The sequence below is a fragment of the Malaya genurostris genome, chromosome 3 (genome assembly GCF_030247185.1).
Source record: "Malaya genurostris strain Urasoe2022 chromosome 3, Malgen_1.1, whole genome shotgun sequence".
Taxonomy (NCBI): Eukaryota; Metazoa; Arthropoda; class Insecta; order Diptera; family Culicidae; genus Malaya; species Malaya genurostris.
The window spans coordinates 130,337,592-130,359,875 of record NC_080572.1 but is presented as its reverse complement, the minus strand read 5'-3'; the positions used below and the strand labels follow the sequence as shown (position 1 = coordinate 130,359,875).

The 22,284-nt window shown below is 38.1% G+C and overlaps 1 protein-coding gene across 1 annotated transcript in view; it reads right to left on the bottom strand.

The window, feature by feature from the left end:
* LOC131433986 (sodium channel protein Nach-like) overlaps positions 1-22,284 on the bottom strand; it is a 342,869-nt gene that overhangs the window by 32,844 nt on the left and 287,741 nt on the right. Inside the window, exons 7-8 of the mRNA XM_058600606.1 lie at positions 21,827-21,917; positions 21,647-21,765 (exon numbers count right to left, since the gene is read on the bottom strand). Of these exons, the coding sequence (XP_058456589.1) occupies positions 21,647-21,765; positions 21,827-21,917 (210 nt within the window). The remainder of the gene's footprint in view (positions 1-21,646; positions 21,766-21,826; positions 21,918-22,284) is intronic.

Sequence of the window (22,284 nt, the reverse complement as noted above, 5' to 3'; positions counted from 1 at the left end):
TTGAAATAGTTATGGGATTATTCCACATTTCATTATTAAAAATATTTTACAATTTTTCATTTTTCGGAAGTGCACTCGACGTTCGAATGGAACGCAATCACTAGACGGAGTGTGTGCTATTGTTAATAACGCTGCTAGTTGCTTGGAACAAGACTTCATAAATGCTTTGAAATCACCTCTGAAATCTGGTTACCGGTTACATAGATCTAGCCCAATCGGCACTTCAAAGTTCAGTCCAGCAAGGGCAATTACAAACTAGTGACGTTGAACAGGCACGTTCAAAATTTTTGACAACCTTAAACAATGCTGATATGTCCACCAAGTTTATAGAAACACTGTGATCACCTGGAGTTATCAAAAAGTCTACATTCAATCGGCTTGGTGGACTGGTTTTAAACCAGGAAGCTCGAGCAAAACTTTAAACGAGGAATGTAATTCTGGGAACATTATGAAAGTGATAAATGCTTAGTTAGATGAATATATTCCCTCTGAAGATAACACACACTAGAAGTTTTTATTGCCTTAAACAACCGAAATCAAATTTTTGTTAGTCAATAATATTCGTTGCCGGTACGGTACGCCACTACGAATTACATATTCGTTATGAGACAAGTACTCCAGAAGTGTCGAGAATACAACGCGCCATTGACTTCAAAGCGACATACGACACAATCGCTATGGCAGATTATGCACGAATGCGGATTTCCGTATAATTTGACGTGATTGGTCGAAGCAACGATGGATACAGTAATGTGCTACGTCCAAGTATCTGGGACGCTCTCGAGTCGTTTCAAGTCTCAGAGAGGGCTACGGCAAGGTTTTGGATTCTTTTGTCTCTTGTTCAATATTGCTTCGAAGAGCGCGGATCAACACGATCTTCCGAAAGTACGTACAGCTCTTTGGCTTCGCCGACGATGTTGATATTGTGACCGTGACTTTGAGAAGATTATCGAGCTGATAGCCGAAGCTAGAGGTATCTGACTGGCTAGAAAAAGATACAAATTAAAACAAAATGACTTAAAACTCTCTGAAAGAATAAATTTAATACCTGCCAGCGGCCAACTACACTCAGTGGTTTCGTTTCAAGTGAGAATCTCTTGTTTTTGTTTACATTCCATAAGTAGTTACCAAGGCTACTGGTAACTGTTTTTCAAAATCAATAACTTACCAACTTGTGTTGCCAGTTCCAATATTTTTTCAAGCAAATCCGTTTTGACATTACCAGTTACTGAGGGGTAGTTAAATTTGCGATACAGTTTTGATAGTCGAGTGGCAGGTCGTGTCGTCGATGATATTGCGTAGACAGATGACGGTTACAATATTTTATCGTTTTATTATGGTTGGTGTCATGAACTGTGTATTTGAATTTTAGTACTTTTATAAGTGTATTTGCTATTTTGTTTCCTTTTGCCGAAATAATCATAATTTATTAAATAAATTTGTATAAAGAAATATATGAACTTACCAATGTAAATAAATCAATAATATAAATAAATAAATAGTGTAAATAAATTATTGTAAATATATAAATATATAAATGAACAATAAATAAATGTAAATAAATAAACAATAAATAAAATAAATAAATAATAAATAGGATAAATAACTAATAAATGAATAAATGGAAATAAATAAATAAATCAACAAAACCCTACTTTTGACACCAACCTTTGCTATTGAGCAGAACTTAAACATGACTCAAACATGTAAACACGGAGTATGAACGCGATTGACGTTTAAATTCTACTTAGACATTTACTGACAATGAAATAAACAAAAATATACAATATTTGAAAAATATATACAAGCTGGACTCAGTGACCAAAGGAACTACATTGTGACCAGAGAATAACAGGTCACAAACCAAATGGATTTTATCCCGGGTCCGGGATTGCAATGCATACACACGCCGAGCTCAGCCTTCGCCCATGAAGGAAAAAAAAACGTCCTGGATAATCCCGGATGGTCCCGTCCCGGTATAGTGCGAACAGGCTATAATACAGGGTGATTTTTTAAGAGCTTGAGAACTTTTTTAAACAATAAAACGCATAAAATTTGCAAAATCTCATCGGTTCTTTATTTTAAACGTTAGATTGGTACATGACATTTACTTTTTGAAGATAATTTCATTTAAATGTTGACCGCGGCTGCGTCTTAGGTGGTCCATTCGGAAAGTCCAATTTTGGGCAACTTTTTCGAGCATTTCGGCCGGAATAGCCCGAATTTCTTCGGAAATGTTGTCTTCCAAAGCTGCAAAAGTTACTGGCTTATTTCTGTAGACTTTAGACTTGACGTAGCCCCACAAAAAATAGTCTAAAGGCGTCAAATCGCATGACCTTGGTGGCCAACTTACCGGTCCATTTCTTGAGATGAATTGTTCTCCGAAGTTTTCCCTCAAAATGGCCATAGAATCGCGAGCTGTGTGGCATGTAGCGCCATCTTGTTGAAACCACATGTCAACCAAGTTCAGTTCTTCCATTTTTGGCAACAAAAAGTTTGTTAGCATCGAACGATAGCGATCGCCATTCACTGTAACGTTGCGTCCAACAGCATCTTTGAAAAAATACGGTCCAATGATTCCACCAGCGTACAAACCACACCAAACAGTGCATTTTTCGGGATGCATGGGCAGTTCTTGAACGGCTTCTGGTTGCTCTTCACTCCAAATGCGGCAATTTTGCTTATTTACGTAGCCATTCAACCAGAAATGAGCCTCATCGCTGAACAAAATTTGTCGATAAAAAAGCGGATTTTCCGAATGGACCACCTAAGACGCAGCCGCGGTCAACATTTAAATGAAATTATCTTCAAAAAGTAAATGTCATGTACCAATCTAACGTTTAAAATAAAGAACCGATGAGATTTTGCAAATTTTATGCGTTTTATTGTTTAAAAAAGTTCTCAAGCTCTTAAAAAATCACCCTGTATTTGAACGTTTCTCAAATATTATCAATTTTGGTCTTGCGATGACTCAGTGGAAACAATTTAAGAAGCCAAATGAATCAAAAACTTGTTCGATGTACGCTTACCAACTCGGTCTGTTGTAGAACTGTGTCTAACACAGTTCAGGGTGCTGGAAATGGTCAACGCGAATGCACGGATTGCATAAGAATGCAGATATATATAGTGTGTGTGATTTATCTGCGTGATTCGCACGACATTCTTATATGACTGACATGATATGGATACCAGGCAAATGTCTCCAGCACACGACATTAAAAAAAATGTCAGTAGTTTCCAGCTCGGCCTCTGTCACATTTTACAGTTCAGTCGGTTACTGCCTATGATATCATGTTCGCTTGAGTATGTTAAATAACAATAACATATTTATTTTGACTCTCCGGTGACCGGCAGACCAATTTAGAAACTTCCATGACAGATATGTTTGACATGATTTGAAGTGCTTGTATGGATTGATGTTTTTTTTACGTTTAACTTGATTCGAAAACTTAACTTCATTAGTTAGCGCTTAAAATGCACTCACGTAACGACTGGATCGCATACATTTAAATCTCCATTTGCCCATACCTACTATTATTGAACTAATCAATAATCATGTAACCTGATTGAATGGTTACAAATTGTTATGGTATAATTAAGCAAAAAAATTAGTCGAATTCTTCCTTCCAGGGATAACATAGAAGGAATCCAGGCTATGTGTAAAAATTACAATAAACCGTTATGCAGTACCAATTTGATCAACTTGTTCTCTCACCAGGAATAAAACGCTTCAAAAGGTTTAGAATAAAATTTGATCGCTTACATGTGAGTCATTTGTTGATGGATTTATATAATTTAACTACCAATCGATTCGGTACTCTTATATTGTTTACTACGCACAAGCAAAGTAACGCATTGAAAATAAACAGTTTAATTTGCTCCCTGCCGGCGTGGATTTTCCGCCTCTCGCAAGAGAAATACAAAACTTCATTTGCTCTTGCCATCGCCGCGGGTTGAGAGTTGTTTATTAAACAAATTGCCTTTTCCAAAATTATTTCGAAATCCTTTTCCTGACTTGTAACAGCTAAGTGTGAAGACCTCTCATTAACATTTACACTTGCACCATCAAAATTTACTTACTTACTCTTACTTTTTCAGTCGTAGACCACGCGGGTCTCTTCTGAATACAGGAGGCGTCTCTATTCAACTCGGTTCATGGCTGTTTGCCGCCAGCCTCGGTAGCTGCGAAAGGTCCGCAGGTCGTCCTCAATTTGATCGATCCATCTTGCCCGCTGCGCGCCTCTTCTTCTTATACCTGTCGGATCATTATCGAGGATCATTTTAACCGCGTTTTTCTCCGACATTCTAGCAACATGCCATCAACATTTAGCGGCATTTATTTTCAATGAATGTGTTCGCATATAGGAAATTCGCTCTCTCATTAGTATCGAATCAACTTGCATTCGGTGCGATTCGAAAATGTCGTAGAGAAGGTTGCTTGTGCATTTTAATGGCATCTTGATCGGTTGTGTTTCGTACACAACCCTGTAGTTTTTACCTTAAAAATAGTAATAATAAAAAATGAATTGAATAAAATTTAACTATTGATTAAGACTTGTTTCTTAATATTAGAACATATATTTTTATTCAAAAATATAATATATTTTTAGGCACACTGCTCAAGCACTAAGATGCCAAGGGTATTTTCTAATCTTAATTAACGACTAACTCAAAACTAGAATAGTATCATTAGATTATGTCGTCTCGGATTTTCGAAAATCCAGCTTTCAGCTGGCGATCGGCAGTGGTCGGTGAATTGAATGAGTCTTCCAGATGGCGTTGTTAAATATCTATGGCCGCTTCCTTCGGTTCGTGTAGGTCCGCGGGAAACACCCCCAGGCTACGGCTGTCCTGATAGCCGTCGCCACAGGTGTAGAGACCGCGACATAACACGAATGAAATCGCGACTAACGTTCATCCCTCTGAACCAAGGTTTCGTCGATACCTTAGGGATAATGGAATGCAGCCATCGTCCCAGTTCGCCATTGCTCCATAAGGTTTGCCAACTTTCGAGAGTTTTCTGACAAGAGATACTGGAAAATTCATTGAAGTAGATTGGTCTTTCATAAATGTCACCTTCTAATGCTCCCACCTTAGCCAATGAGTTTGCCTTTTCATTGCCCGGAATGGAACAATGCGAAGGGACCCAGACTAACGATATTGAATAGACCGTTCAGATAAAGTTCGCAAGTGTTCCCATATTTTCCCCAGGAAATATGGGGGATATTTTCCTGGCTTCATTGCCCGGAGAGCTTTTATTGAGCTTAGACTGCCGTGACAATGAAGTAATGGTCTTTGGGCGAGGTTTCAATGATCTCGAGGGAGTACTGAATAGCAGCTAATTCTGCGACGTAAACTGAAGCCGGATTACTGAGTTTGTACGAAGCGGTGATATGTTCTGATGTTCTGATGTTTTTGATGTTCTGATTGAAGATGTCGAAGCCTGTGGACCTGTTGCTGTTTGATCCGTCAGTGTAAAACACCTTTTCACAGTTGACTGTTCTAAATTTATTATTAAAAATATTAGGGGCTACTTGAAGGCGTATGTGATCCGGAATTCCACGAATCTCTTCTCTCATGACTCTCATAACTACGGAGATCCCTTTTGGGATCGACTTGGACTGTGGTTCAAAGAAACGGATTGTCACTTTTGGCGGGTGACACGCTGCTGCTGTCTTCACTTCACTGGGTCAGAATCTACTGGTCCTCCGCGAAGGTTTTCCCGCGGATTTTATCTGCTTGGGTCCGTTTTCCATCTCATACCCACCGCCACCCTCAAAGCATGCCACCCCGCATATTATGTTGCGATGATGACGATGATGACGACGATGATAGCGACGACACGACCAGACACTCCGAAGAAAAATTGGAATAAAAAGTGTTCGTGAGCGATTTATCACCAGTTACCATAAATATAGCGACCCCTTGAAAATGACAAAAAACTAACTATTCGAGCAACACTGTTTCAGTTGCTATGAACTAGTTACCGAGGAGCACCTGAATAAACAAACAAACAGTTTGAAATAGTTATGGGATTATTCCACATTTCATTATTAAAAATATTTTACAATTTTTCATTTTTCGGAAGTGCACTCGACGTTCGAATGGAACGCAATCACTAGACGGAGTGTGTGCTATTGTTAATAACGCTGCTAGTTGCTTGGAACAAGACTTCATAAATGCTTTGAAATCACCTCTGAAATCTGGTTACCGGTTACATAGATCTAGCCCAATCGGCACTTCAAAGTTCAGTCCAGCAAGGGCAATTACAAACTAGTGACGTTGAACAGGCACGTTCAAAATTTTTGACAACCTTAAACAATGCTGATATGTCCACCAAGTTTATAGAAACACTGTGATCACCTGGAGTTATCAAAAAGTCTACATTCAATCGGCTTGGTGGACTGGTTTTAAACCAGGAAGCTCGAGCAAAACTTTAAACGAGGAATGTAATTCTGGGAACATTATGAAAGTGATAAATGCTTAGTTAGATGAATATATTCCCTCTGAAGATAACACACACTAGAAGTTTTTATTGCCTTAAACAACCGAAATCAAATTTTTGTTAGTCAATAATATTCGTTGCCGGTACGGTACGCCACTACGAATTACATATTCGTTATGAGACAAGTACTCCAGAAGTGTCGAGAATACAACGCGCCATTGACTTCAAAGCGACATACGACACAATCGCTATGGCAGATTATGCACGAATGCGGATTTCCGTATAATTTGACGTGATTGGTCGAAGCAACGATGGATACAGTAATGTGCTACGTCCAAGTATCTGGGACGCTCTCGAGTCGTTTCAAGTCTCAGAGAGGGCTACGGCAAGGTTTTGGATTCTTTTGTCTCTTGTTCAATATTGCTTCGAAGAGCGCGGATCAACACGATCTTCCGAAAGTACGTACAGCTCTTTGGCTTCGCCGACGATGTTGATATTGTGACCGTGACTTTGAGAAGATTATCGAGCTGATAGCCGAAGCTAGAGGTATCTGACTGGCTAGAAAAAGATACAAATTAAAACAAAATGACTTAAAACTCTCTGAAAGAATAAATTTAATACCTGCCAGCGGCCAACTACACTCAGTGGTTTCGTTTCAAGTGAGAATCTCTTGTTTTTGTTTACATTCCATAAGTAGTTACCAAGGCTACTGGTAACTGTTTTTCAAAATCAATAACTTACCAACTTGTGTTGCCAGTTCCAATATTTTTTCAAGCAAATCCGTTTTGACATTACCAGTTACTGAGGGGTAGTTAAATTTGCGATACAGTTTTGATAGTCGAGTGGCAGGTCGTGTCGTCGATGATATTGTGTAGACAGATGACGGTTACAATATTTTATCGTTTTATTATGGTTGGTGTCATGAACTGTGTATTTGAATTTTAGTACTTTTATAAGTGTATTTGCTATTTTGTTTCCTTTTGCCGAAATAATCATAATTTATTAAATAAATTTGTATAAAGAAATATATGAACTTACCAATGTAAATAAATCAATAATATAAATAAATAAATAGTGTAAATAAATTATTGTAAATATATAAATATATAAATGAACAATAAATAAATGTAAATAAATAAACAATAAATAGAATAAATAAATAATAAATAGGATAAATAACTAATAAATGAATAAATGGAAATAAATAAATAAATCAACAAAACCCTACTTTTGACACCAACCTTTGCTATTGAGCAGAACTTAAACATGACTCAAACATGTAAACACGGAGTATGAACGCGATTGACGTTTAAATTCTACTTAGACATTTACTGACAATGAAATAAACAAAAATATACAATATTTGAAAAATATATACAAGCTGGACTCAGTGACCAAAGGAACTACATTGTGACCAGAGAATAACAGGTCACAAACCAAATGGATTTTATCCCGGATCCGGGATTGCAATGCATACACACGCCGAGCTCAGCCTTCGCCCATGAAGAAAAAAAAAACGTCCTGGATAATCCCGGATGGTCCCGTCCCGGTATAGTGCGAACAGGCTATAATACAGGGTGATTTTTTAAGAGCTTGAGAACTTTTTTAAACAATAAAACGCATAAAATTTGCAAAATCTCATCGGTTCTTTATTTTAAACGTTAGATTGGTACATGACATTTACTTTTTGAAGATAATTTCATTTAAATGTTGACCGCGGCTGCGTCTTAGGTGGTCCATTCGGAAAGTCCAATTTTGGGCAACTTTTTCGAGCATTTCGGCCGGAATAGCCCGAATTTCTTCGGAAATGTTGTCTTCCAAAGCTGGAATAGTTACTGGCTTATTTCTGTAGACTTTAGACTTGACGTAGCCCCACAAAAAATAGTCTAAAGGCGTCAAATCGCATGACCTTGGTGGCCAACTTACCGGTCCATTTCTTGAGATGAATTGTTCTCCGAAGTTTTCCCTCAAAATGGCCATAGAATCGCGAGCTGTGTGGCATGTAGCGCCATCTTGTTGAAACCACATGTCAACCAAGTTCAGTTCTTCCATTTTTGGCAACAAAAAGTTTGTTAGCATCGAACGATAGCGATCGCCATTCACTGTAACGTTGCGTCCAACAGCATCTTTCAAAAAATACGGTCCAATGATTCCACCAGCGTACAAACCACACCAAACAGTGCATTTTTCGGGATGCATGGGCAGTTCTTGAACGGCTTCTGGTTGCTCTTCACTCCAAATGCGGCAATTTTGCTTATTTACGTAGCCATTCAACCAGAAATGAGCCTCATCGCTGAACAAAATTTGTCGATAAAAAAGCGGATTTTCCGAATGGACCACCTAAGACGCAGCCGCGGTCAACATTTAAATGAAATTATCTTCAAAAAGTAAATGTCATGTACCAATCTAACGTTTAAAATAAAGAACCGATGAGATTTTGCAAATTTTATGCGTTTTATTGTTTAAAAAAGTTCTCAAGCTCTTAAAAAATCACCCTGTATTTGAACGTTTCTCAAATATTATCAATTTTGGTCTTGCGATGACTCAGTGGAAACAATTTAAGAAGCCAAATGAATCAAAAACTTGTTCGATGTACGCTTACCAACTCGGTCTGTTGTAGAACTGTGTCTAACACAGTTCAGGGTGCTGGAAATGGTCAACGCGAATGCACGGATTGCATAAGAATGCAGATATATATAGTGTGTGTGTGATTTATCTGCGTGATTCGCACGACATTCTTATATGACTGACATGATATGGATACCAGGCAAATGTCTCCAGCACACGACATTAAAAAAAATGTCAGTAGTTTCCAGCTCGGCCTCTGTCACATTTTACAGTTCAGTCGGTTACTGCCTATGATATCATGTTCGCTTGAGTATGTTAAATAACAATAACATATTTATTTTGACTCTCCGGTGACCGGCAGACCAATTTAGAAACTTCCATGACAGATATGTTTGACATGATTTGAAGTGCTTGTATGGATTGATGTTTTTTTTACGTTTAACTTGATTCGAAAACTTAACTTCATTAGTTAGCGCTTAAAATGCACTCACGTAACGACTGGATCGCATACATTTAAATCTCCATTTGCCCATACCTACTATTATTGAACTAATCAATAATCATGTAACCTGATTGAATGGTTACAAATTGTTATGGTATAATTAAGCAAAAAAATTAGTCGAATTCTTCCTTCCAGGGATAACATAGAAGGAATCCAGGCTATGTGTAAAAATTACAATAAACCGTTATGCAGTACCAATTTGATCAACTTGTTCTCTCACCAGGAATAAAACGCTTCAAAAGGTTTAGAATAAAATTTGATCGCTTACATGTGAGTCATTTGTTGATGGATTTATATAATTTAACTACCAATCGATTCGGTACTCTTATATTGTTTACTACGCACAAGCAAAGTAACGCATTGAAAATAAACAGTTTAATTTGCTCCCTGCCGGCGTGGATTTTCCGCCTCTCGCAAGAGAAATACAAAACTTCATTTGCTCTTGCCATCGCCGCGGGTTGAGAGTTGTTTATTAAACAAATTGCCTTTTCCAAAATTATTTCGAAATCCTTTTCCTGACTTGTAACAGCTAAGTGTGAAGACCTCTCATTAACATTTACACTTGCACCATCAAAATTTACTTACTTACTCTTACTTTTTCAGTCGTAGACCACGCGGGTCTCTTCTGAATACAGGAGGCGTCTCTATTCAACTCGGTTCATGGCTGTTTGCCGCCAGCCTCGGTAGCTGCGAAAGGTCCGCAGGTCGTCCTCAATTTGATCGATCCATCTTGCCCGCTGCGCGCCTCTTCTTCTTATACCTGTCGGATCATTATCGAGGATCATTTTAACCGCGTTTTTCTCCGACATTCTAGCAACATGCCATCAACATTTAGCGGCATTTATTTTCAATGAATGTGTTCGCATATAGGAAATTCGCTCTCTCATTAGTATCGAATCAACTTGCATTCGGTGCGATTCGAAAATGTCGTAGAGAAGGTTGCTTGTGCATTTTAATGGCATCTTGATCGGTTGTGTTTCGTACACAACCCTGTAGTTTTTACCTTAAAAATAGTAATAATAAAAAATGAATTGAATAAAATTTAACTATTGATTAAGACTTGTTTCTTAATATTAGAACATATATTTTTATTCAAAAATATAATATATTTTTAGGCACACTGCTCAAGCACTAAGATGCCAAGGGTATTTTCTAATCTTAATTAACGACTAACTCAAAACTAGAATAGTATCATTAGATTATGTCGTCTCGGATTTTCGAAAATCCAGCTTTCAGCTGGCGATCGGCAGTGGTCGGTGAATTGAATGAGTCTTCCAGATGGCGTTGTTAAATATCTATGGCCGCTTCCTTCGGTTCGTGTAGGTCCGCGGGAAACACCCCCAGGCTACGGCTGTCCTGATAGCCGTCGCCACAGGTGTAGAGACCGCGACATAACACGAATGAAATCGCGACTAACGTTCATCCCTCTGAACCAAGGTTTCGTCGATACCTTAGGGATAATGGAATGCAGCCATCGTCCCAGTTCGCCATTGCTCCATAAGGTTTGCCAACTTTCGAGAGTTTTCTGACAAGAGATACTGGAAAATTCATTGAAGTAGATTGGTCTTTCATAAATGTCACCTTCTAATGCTCCCACCTTAGCCAATGAGTTTGCCTTTTCATTGCCCGGAATTGAACAATGCGAAGGGACCCAGACTAACGATATTGAATAGACCGTTCAGATAAAGTTCGCAAGTGTTCCCATATTTTCCCCAGGAAATATGGGGGATATTTTCCTGGCTTCATTGCCCGGAGAGCTTTTATTGAGCTTAGACTGCCGTGACAATGAAGTAATGGTCTTTGGGCGAGGTTTCAATGATCTCGAGGGAGTACTGAATAGCAGCTAATTCTGCGACGTAAACTGAAGCCGGATTACTGAGTTTGTACGAAGCGGTGATATGTTCTGATGTTCTGATGTTTTTGATGTTCTGATTGAAGATGTCGAAGCCTGTGGACCTGTTGCTGTTTGATCCGTCAGTGTAAAACACCTTTTCACAGTTGACTGTTCTAAATTTATTATTAAAAATATTAGGGGCTACTTGAAGGCGTATGTGATCCGGAATTCCACGAATCTCTTCTCTCATGGATGTGTCTAAAATCACAGTAGAATCAGAAGTATCCGAGAAATGAGCACGGTTGGAAACAAACGAAAAAAGATTAATATTCTGAGCCATGTAATCAAAATACAAGGACATAAAGCGGGTCTGAGAATTGAGATATCGCATCGGATAAGCAATCGATATGAGAGATCCCAGAATCGATTTTTCAACGGTACGACGCCCGCGAGCACTTCGAGACTTTACGTGTGAGTCGACTGCATTCAACCTAAGGCAATACGCAAACAACGATATTGAATTCTTTCCAGTTTAATGAAATGTATATTCGCAGCGGAGCGGAAACAGAAACATCCATATTCCATTACTGACAATATTATTGTATGGAGAACATTGATTCTCTGCTGGCATTTTTGTTTCAGGTACCTAATATGACATCCCCTGGTGCCTTTGAAGTCGAACCAGACCCCGAGATATTTTAATGTGAACCTGAGCTATGGTTTCACCCCTTAGTTGAAGCTGTAATTGTGCTGGTTCTCGCTTCCTTAAAAATACAACCAGCTCAGTTTTCTCCGTAGAGAACTCGATACCCATTTGAAGAGCCCATGTCGACAAATTGTCGAGGGTGTCTTGCAATGGTCCTTGGAGATCTGCAGCTTTGGGTCCTATAATAGAAGTAACGCTGTCGTCGGCAAGTTGTCTTATCGTGTAAGATGTGTTGATACATTCATCAATGTTGTTTACGTAAAAGTTGTATAAAAGGGTACTTAAGCATGAGCCCTGGGGAAGACCCATGTAACTGAATCGTATGTATTTCTCGGACAATAGATTATACAAAAAGTTATTCAAAATTGGTGAAAGACCACGCTGATGGAACTTCTCAGATAGGATGTTTATGGAAACTGAATCAAAAGCCCCCTTGATGTCTAGGAAAACTGACACCATTTGTTTTTTACGAGCAAATGCCATTTGAATTTCGGTTGAGAGTAACGCAAGCCAATTGTTCGTTCCTTTGCCCCTGCGGAAGCCGAATTGTGTATCTGAAAGTAGGCCATTAGTCTCGGCCCAACTGTCTAGACGATACAGGATCATTTTTTCGAACAATTTCCGAATACAGGAAAGCATAGACATCGGCCGATACGAATTGTGATCGGAGGCTGGTTTCCCTGGTTTTTGAATGGCAATAACTCTTACTTGTCTCCAGTCATGTGGGACAATATTATTCCCAAGAAGCTTATTAATTAAATTCAATAAACGTCTTTTGGATGAGACAGGCAATTTTATCAACAAGTTGAATTTAATTTTGTCTAATCCCGGAGCTTTATTGTTACACGATAAGAGCGCAAGTGAGAACTCTAGCATCGAAAATGGTGTTTCATTTGTATTTGACGTCACGGCGCGGGAGATCCTCTTGTCCGGAGCAGAGTCTGGGTATACTTTTTTAGCGAAATTAAATATCCAGCGATTAGAATATTCTCGCTTTCGTTTGTGGTGTTTATGTTGCGCATTCGTCGGGCTGTGTTCCAAAGAGTGCTCATTGATGTTTCTCTCGATAGTCCGTCTACGAATCGACGCCAACAACCGCTTTTCTTTGCTTTAATCAAGCTTTTCATTTTAGCGTCTAATGCCGCGTAGTATCTAAAATTATCAGGTGTTCCGTTTTTCCTAAACTAGATAAATTAAGCTCTCTCCGCGTTTAATTCTGAGCACTCTTTGTACCATCGTGGGTTAGGAAGACGGATGTTAGTTTTCGCGCCGGGTACACGTTTCGTCTGAGCTTGAGTCGCGGTGTCGAGAATCAAGCCAGCCAAAAACGTGTACTCTTCCTCCGGACGAACTTCTTGTGTTGTTTCTAGTTTCTCAGATATCGAATTCGCGTAGCATTTCCAATCAATATTTCGTATGAGGTCATACGAAACATTGATTGTCTCCGATGGTCTTAATCCGTAGGCAATTGAAATCACGATAAGTAGAGGATCGCTACCGTGAGGATCAGGAATCACCTTCCACGTCCAGTCCAACCGTAGCTATGTCGAGCAAAGGGATAAATCCAGCGCACTTGGTCTTGCTGGTGGTGCAGGGATCCGTGTCATTTCTCCCGTATTCAAGATTGTCATATTGAAGTTGTCGCAAATATCATGGAGCATAGCTGATCTGTTATCGTCGTGAAGCCAGCCTCATCCCGTACCGTGTGAGGTAAAGTCTCCTAAAACCAACGTAGGTGCAGGGAGGAGCTCAATGATATCACTGAGCCGCTGATACCCAACCGAGGCTCTTGGGGGAATGTAGATGGAAACAATGCAAAGGTCCTTGCCTTTGATTGTAACATGACAAGCGACAACTTCAATACCTGGTATCGATGGGAGGTTAATGCGATAGAAAGAATAGCACTTTTTGATCCCCAAAAGTACTCCTCCGTACTGATCATCTCGATCCAGGCGAATAATGTTAAAATCGTGGAAGTTCAAGGGTGTTTCAGAAGTTAGCCAAGTTTCGCACAATGCAAACGCATCACATTTCAGGTGGTTTACTAATAGTTTGAAAGGGTCTATTTTTGGGATGATACTTCTGCAATTCCACTGAATAACAGTGATTGTATCCGTGACCTCGGGGGGTGACTTAGCCATCGAAGGATACGATCGCTGAAAGAAGGGACCATTTTGCAGTCAACTGCTTCAAAAATATTTTTAAGGAATGAAAGCCATTAATAGAATTTTAAGAGGTTCTGAAATATTGAATGTCATCATGATCCAGTCCACGATATCAGAGAGTTTAACAAACCCAGTATTTGGTAAATTTTCTTATTGATTTTTAGAGATTTTCGGGGGTTTTGTAGTCCCAGGAAGCGGTGGAAATTCTTGTACGGAATGTAATTTCTCAAGACCTGGAACATTTTTCCGGTTTTTTGGCACCACTTCCTGTTGCTGTAGTTTTAGGAGCCCCCTCTGAAGACATCTTCGAACCCTTACTAGGGAGCTTATGAGAGGATATATTTTTCTTCTTTCTGATTGATGAGCTATGAGGGACAGCCGAAGATGTACCTTCGAGGGGGTCATCATATTCGCTCTCGTCAGTTGACAAGTAAGCGTAAGGATTTTCGATAGGTGCACATTTCAACATTTCCGCATATGAGGGTTTGGAATGTTGCTTGAGTGAACGCTTCATTTTATCCTTACGCAATTTGTACACGGGACAATCAGAGAGGTCATGCGGCCCCTCCTTACAGTAGAGACACTTTTCATTGTCTCCACTGCAGGAGTTATCCGCATGATTCCCTCCACATTTTATACACCGGGATTTATTGCAACAATGGGTAGCTGTATGTCCCAATTGTTTGGAATCGGTGCAGTTCATGACCCGCGGCACAAAAAGGCAAACAGGTAAACGAACCCGGTCCAGGAGGACGTAATTAGGCAAAGCCGAGCCAGCGAAAGTCACCCGATACGAGTCTGATGGGATATAGGACTTAGTCCCATCCTCAGCGGTCGATACTGAACACAATTGCTTGCAGTCCAGTATCTTAACGTTCTTGAGTAGGGTTTTTTTAAAACCTCCTGCCCCATGCGTAAGAACGTCCTCGCAAATCAGACTCGGATCGGTGATCACGCCATCTATCTCGACTTCGCGAGTTGTTACGTATACGCGATACTCCCGCGTGAAATGTTCACTTTGAACGATCTCATTAGCCTGTTTTGCACTGGCTAACAAGACCCTAAGCTTGTCCGGGCGTACTTTTTCAATTTTTTGTACAGTATTGTGTCGCGAGGTCAGGTCTCTTGAAAGTCTCAGAAGGTTCAATTTTTTACCATTGGCTTTGGTCCGGATGTAAACCGCATACGGTAAGGCCGGGAGTGCAAGCCCTTCGGGATAGCTTCTAATGTGCAATTTATTGCCATCAGAAGCATCCATTTGATCATCATCTTTATATCATGGACTTGTGTCCGTGCGGTCAAAATCGGAGTGCAAAAAAAAGGTATTAATCAACAGAATGAAAGTTTTACTTAGCTTAGGCTCCAAAAACGGTGAACGGCTGCCAAGACCCGGTCCGAGGCGATCGATGAATGTTCCTTCTAGTAGAGTGCAAAAAAACTGTATGATACTTTTTATCGTGAATACGACTTACTTTACTATGGGGCACCTTTTCAAAATGTACCCTCTGAGAGAGTGATATGTTTTTGATCGTGAATATCTCTAGTTGTATCTAACGAATCAACATAATTTTTGCTTCATGCCATCGGATATACGATCACAATTTTATGATAAACTTTTTAGTTGTGTGGCATAACCTCAAATAATTCAAAATTAAACTTTTCTGAAATGTTTGGTATAAACGACTATCAAAGAGGATAATTCGTAAGGCGCGTAGCCTTTCTCGTAATTTAAAGCTCATAGCTCAGTGATCTGTGAAAGGATTTATATAATCTAACTACCAATAGAATCGAAATTTTTCAACTTAAACGTGTATAGCAACAGCATTGAAGTATTTCAATAGTACACTATTGAAAAACCTGTTTCATTTGACCCATGTCAACACCAGCCAATCAGAACGCGTTCTGAAGAAGAGAACATAATATCTGCTGCTGTACAACAAATCGTTCGAGAAAAATGTTCCGAACAGTGCTTAATATCGTAGTGAGTTCCACAATATGGTCTTTCTGAAAGGCAGGAATGAATCCCGTACAGCATTCTGATAGTTTCTTTTAATGAAATGCAAATCCGAAATGAAATAATCAACATTAAAATTCTATATGCAGCTATTTTTAATGCCGTTAGGACCGCCCATTAGTGAAAAAACTACAAACGAAATCACGTAAAAAGAAAATAGTTGCCACATGTACAGATTAATCTGCATTTTACAGATTTTTCAGATAAATTTGCGACCAAGATTCTGTATATGCTGATTCCCGATTTTTAGCAAAAAAATACAGATTTGTACAGATTTTTTAATGCGTGGATTAAAATTGAATAATGATCGATTTGAATATACTAAATAATGCTATTGATTATTTTTTATCCTGATTGTGTGTTAATTCTAAAAAGAGGATAAAACTTATATAAAAGATTACGTTAAGGATAGTAAACACAGATGATCTATCTGCTAATTAAGATTTGTTTACTTTTATTTACAACTAGTGGAGCGTAATTGCTTGTGATAAGATAGAAAGATGATGGCCTCGGCCATAACGTAAGGTAGTAAAGCAGAAAGATTACCAATTGATCAATCAGATTAAGTCCTGCATTTTACAGATTTTTCAGATAAATTTGCGACCAAGATTCTGTATATGCTGATTCCCGATTTTTGGCAAAAAAATACAGATTTGTACAGATTTTTTAATGCGTGGATTAAAATTGAATAATGATCGATTTGAATATACTAAATAATGCTATTGATTATTTTTTATCCTGATTGTGTGTTAATTCTAAAAAGAGGATAAAACTTATATAAAAGATTACGTTAAGGATAGTAAACACAGATGATCTATCTGCTAATTAAGATTTGTTTACTTTTATTTACAACTAGTGGAGCGTAATTGCTTGTGATAAGATAGAAAGATGATGGCCTCGGCCATAACGTAAGGTAGTAAAGCAGAAAGATTACCAATTGATCAATCAGATTAAGTCCTCACTTTCAGATTGAATTTTAAAAGTTTTTCTTCGAATCATTATTTCGAGAGGCTCCAACGCGAAAACAACTTCCAGCGTTTTTTCAACTACAAAATCATAAAATTCAGACTAAGAAAAGTTTTGGTTTCTTCAAATTTGGGTTCTAAAGACTTTTTCATTCCGTTGTGCTTAGATTTCCTATCACTTCTATATACAGATTTTCAATACATGTTTTTGAGCTCCCGATACAGATTTACAGATTTTTCTTCTGAAAAATGTAGATTTAAATGTGGCAACCCTGATCAGTTTGGATTCTATCGCCACTGCGAACAGGTTTCTTCTTCGCAAATTGAAGGTAAAATCCTCAGTTTAGTGCAAATCTAGAACTGTTTGATTAGATTTGTGCATTTTCGCTGTGTGAAATTTACAGTAATCGAGATCAATGCCTTCTTTGTTTTTGCGAAAAATGTGAAAAAGGGGAATGCTTGCATGATTCATACAATTAGTCAACTAATTGATATTCGGAAGTGTTACGGAACATGTCAGTTGTTTTCGTATTCACGACATCCAGTTATGTCTCTGACATTACCCACCCGCCTTTTTTACTGTCCAATGAAACGATTGTCTTTTTATCACTATATATACATACATATATATATATATATATATATATATATATATATATATATATATATATATATATATATATATATATATATATATATATATATATATATATATATATATATATATATATATATATATATATATATATATATATATATATATATATATATATATATATATATATATATATATATATATATATATATATATATATATATATATACCCCTTATGATCAAAAAAGAACCGGAATTCTCATTTCAAAATTCCCGCGCTTCGGTAAACTTTTATTCTCTCGTTGGCAACACTTTTATACAATGTTGCAAATATTCTTCGTGTAACTAATTCATTCACGCATCCTTGCTGTGATTATACTGCCAGTTTCGAACAACGTTGAACTATTCACTGCTCGAAAGAGAGAAGGGTGCAAAAGGAATAAGCAATAATCGTAGAGAACCCGAATATACTAATCCATTCTTCGCTGCTGGTATACATCGTGCATGTTCGTTTTATACATTCGTTTGTCATTCGTTCATTTATTTTATTCTTCGAATTGGTTCGAATAGCGTCACGGCGAAGATCGTTGGTTTCCATTCTTCGCGAAGCATTTTTCATCTAATAAATTCATTATATCTCGTTCGATAGCAGTAATTGGAGAATGCTGGAATATGGTTCATCACATACACATAAGACTATGGTAATAGTGCGGGGGGGGAACATCTTAATTTGCATGTTTCAAAGACAGCACGAACGATCATCGCGAATTAGGTTTGGCGATGATCGTTGTATGAATATTCGTTCGATATTCGCGTTAAGTCGTTCGGGGGTATGTCCAATGCGAATAACAACTGCAAGGAATAGATATTCGTGCAAGTAACGAAGCAGCGTCGGCTTCGTTCGCGCCCGAATATACGGACAAGTCCGAATACCAGAACGATTATCGAACAGGAAAGCGGCGAAGGAAAGCGAGCGATGATCATAGACATTCATTGTATTTTTGATATTCGAGCAACATTGCTTTTATACACATTCTGTCAAATTTTGACGCATATCGTACGATTAGTTTTTGTTTGGCGTCTATACAAAGAAGTTGAAAAATTTTCGTGTGGCGATTTTTATAATGGATGAAAATTTAGAACAACGGCTCGCCTTCGAAGCGCTATTCGGTCGATTGTTGTGCGATTTCGACATCATATTCACACCTCATCACCAGTTATGATGCATTCGATGAATGTGGGGTCACTATCTGCGATGGAAATCATCTCTTTGGCCACATCAACACGACGCTGTTTTTGAATGTATTTCAGCTTTTTTGGCACCAGCCGAGAAGTGACGCGTTTTAAACCCAAAACATCAGTTAAAATGTGTTCGGCTGATTTATGAGAGATGCTCAACAACACAGCAATCTCTCTAATCGGTACAGAACGATTTTGTAACACGATTTGCTTCGCCGATTCAATGTTTTCTTCAGTAACAGATGTTGTTGGGCGGCCAGGGATCTCATCATGATCCAAGCTTGTATGACCACCTTTGAAGCGTTTATAGCACTCGTATGCCTGTGTTTTTCCTAGACACGATTCACCAAAGGCCTTTTCTAACATTTTCAACTTTTCGGAACATTTAAATCCATTTGCAACACAAAATTTGATGCACGCACGTTGTTCTAAATTTTCATCATTATAAAAATCGCCAAACGAAAATTTTTCAACTTATTTGTATATACGCCAAACAAAAACTAATCGTTCGATATGCGTCAAAATTTGACAGAATGTGTATAAAAGTGTTGCCAACGTTAAGAGAATAAAAGTTTACCGATAGGACAAGCGCGGGAATTTTAAAATGAAAATTCCGGTTCTTTTTTATCATGGTGTATATATACAAGGTGAGATGAAAAAACTGCAACAAAGTAAAACGCCATAATTTTTTCATTTTTTTTTTAAATTTTATTGAATGAAAGCAAAAAATGTCGGAAATAACATCAAATTTGAGAATCGGTTTAGATTTGTTCGAATTGGCCACCTTTGGCACGAACTATGGCCTTCAAACGGCCAATGAAACCATCACACGCTGCCCGAAAGTGGCTCTGCGGTATTTTGTCCCATTCTCGGCGAAGCGCTTGCTTGAGATGATCGACACTTTGGTATTTTTTAGTGCCAACCTTGCTTTCCAAAATACCCCAGGCACAATAGTCCAACGGATTGGCATCCGGAGATTTTGGTGGCCATTGTGCGGTGGAAATGAAGCGAGGAACCTCATTTCTTAACCATTCTTGGGTGGCGCGTGCTGAGTGCGATGGTGCTGAGTCCTGTTGGAATGTCCAAGGTCTGCGGCCGAAATGTTTGCGTGCCCAGGGCTTCAGAACTCCCTCCAAAATATTTTCGCGATAGATTTGCGCATTTATTTTGACCCCACGGTCGATGAATACGAGCGGCGAGCGACCATCGGCTGTTATGGCGGCCCACACCATCACCATGGCCGGCTTTGAGTTCTGGTGGCCAACCGAAGTTGCAAATTTTCAGCTGACCTCTCTGGCAAGTAAACACGATCATTTTGTTTGTTTACAAACTGCTGGATAACGAATGGTTTCTCATCGGAGAAAACCAAATTCGGCAGTTCACCACTTTCGGCCAAGCGAAGCAACTTTTTAGCTTTTTCGAGTCTAACTTTTTTTTGCGCATCAGTAAGATCTTGCACTTTTTGGAACTTCAATGGCTTTAGTCCAAGCTCATTTTTCAATATTTGCCGAATGGCATATTGCGATATGTTCAGCTCACGAGCCATTTTTCGGCCACTGCGACGCGGATTTCGTTCAATTCGCTTCTTCACTTTTCGAACCATTTCTGCCGATGTTGCTGTTTTTTTTCGTCCACTTCCTTGACGTCGGGCTACGCTACCAGTATCACGGTAACGAGCGATGGTACGAGACACAAAAGATTTATTCACTTTTAAATGCTGGAGGGCTCTAACGATAGCCACTTGTGGTTTTCCAGCCAAATGCAAAGCAATCACACTATCACACTTGAATTCCATCACAAATAACTTTTTTTCTGAAAAATTCCCACCAAAATGCTTTTGTGCGCTTGTAAATAATATAATGAGCTGTCACTAGAATAAATCTGACAGCTGTGGGACGAGCGGTTTAGAAATGACAGCAGTCTGAAGTTGGTTGCAGTTTTTTCATCTCACCTTGTATATATATATATATATATATATATATATATATATATATATATATATATATATATATATATATATATATATATATATATATATATATATATATATATATATATATATATATATATATATATATATATATATATATATGTATATATATATATATATATATATATATATATATATATATATATATATATATATATATATATATATATATATATATATATATATATATATATATATATATATATATATATATATATATATATATATATATATATATATATATATATATATATATATATATATTTGTCACTATTTCTAATGTTAATGTAAACGATATATAACATACGCAGCGCCCAGCGCTAGCGTTTGCTAACGGTACCACATGCAGTGCTGCTTTACACTAGCTCACAGTCGGCCTTGAGAACGGATTAATTAGAACTATCACTCGACCGCACCAATGCAGACACAATTGAATATGGAATGACCTTGATAACGGAATAAATCAACTCAATGCACGATTGGAGAAAGTCGAATTTATGTCCGATCGATCCGATAGTCACGGCACGAATGAATATTATAACATTTGATATTAGTTCAAATGATATTGATAAATTATTGTTTTACTGAAAATAATACAATTAACTACTAGTTGGGAATATTACCTACGAAATCCAAGTTAGTGCGAGAAACTCGTCGTTCATAGCGATTCGTAGGTATATTCATTATTTCCACCCTCACGTTTCCATTGTCGGTCTCGTTGGCTGTTTTCATTATATTTTCACTTAAAATATAGAACTTGTTTAATATAGATATTTGACGAAAAACAATTCTAGTTTGCTTACCCTATAATATTGATCTCCATTTCATAACATGATTGCATGCATGGCTGTTCATCTGCTGAAAGCATTTGTTTCGTCATAGATAGTGTTTTTGCTAAATGGAGGAAAATACCAAAATATTATGCTTTTATGTAGAATTCAAAACACGAATTAATGCAAGCTTTTTGCCTTTCTCTATAGAAAGGTATTAGAATTGCTGGAAAAACCGACTTTCGAACGGAGCCTCGGAGACCCATAGTGTTATATACCATTCGACTCAGTTCGAGGAGATCGGAAAATGTCTGTGTGTATGTGTGTGTGCACTTTTAGAAGATATTTGAACGCGCTCAATTTTCTCAGAGATGGCTGAACCGATTTTAACAAACTTGGGCTCGTTTGAAAGCTACTGTCGGACCATTGATCAAGTTCGAAGATCAAATGTTTGTAACTTTTGGTTCCAGATATATGATGGTATAAGTGAC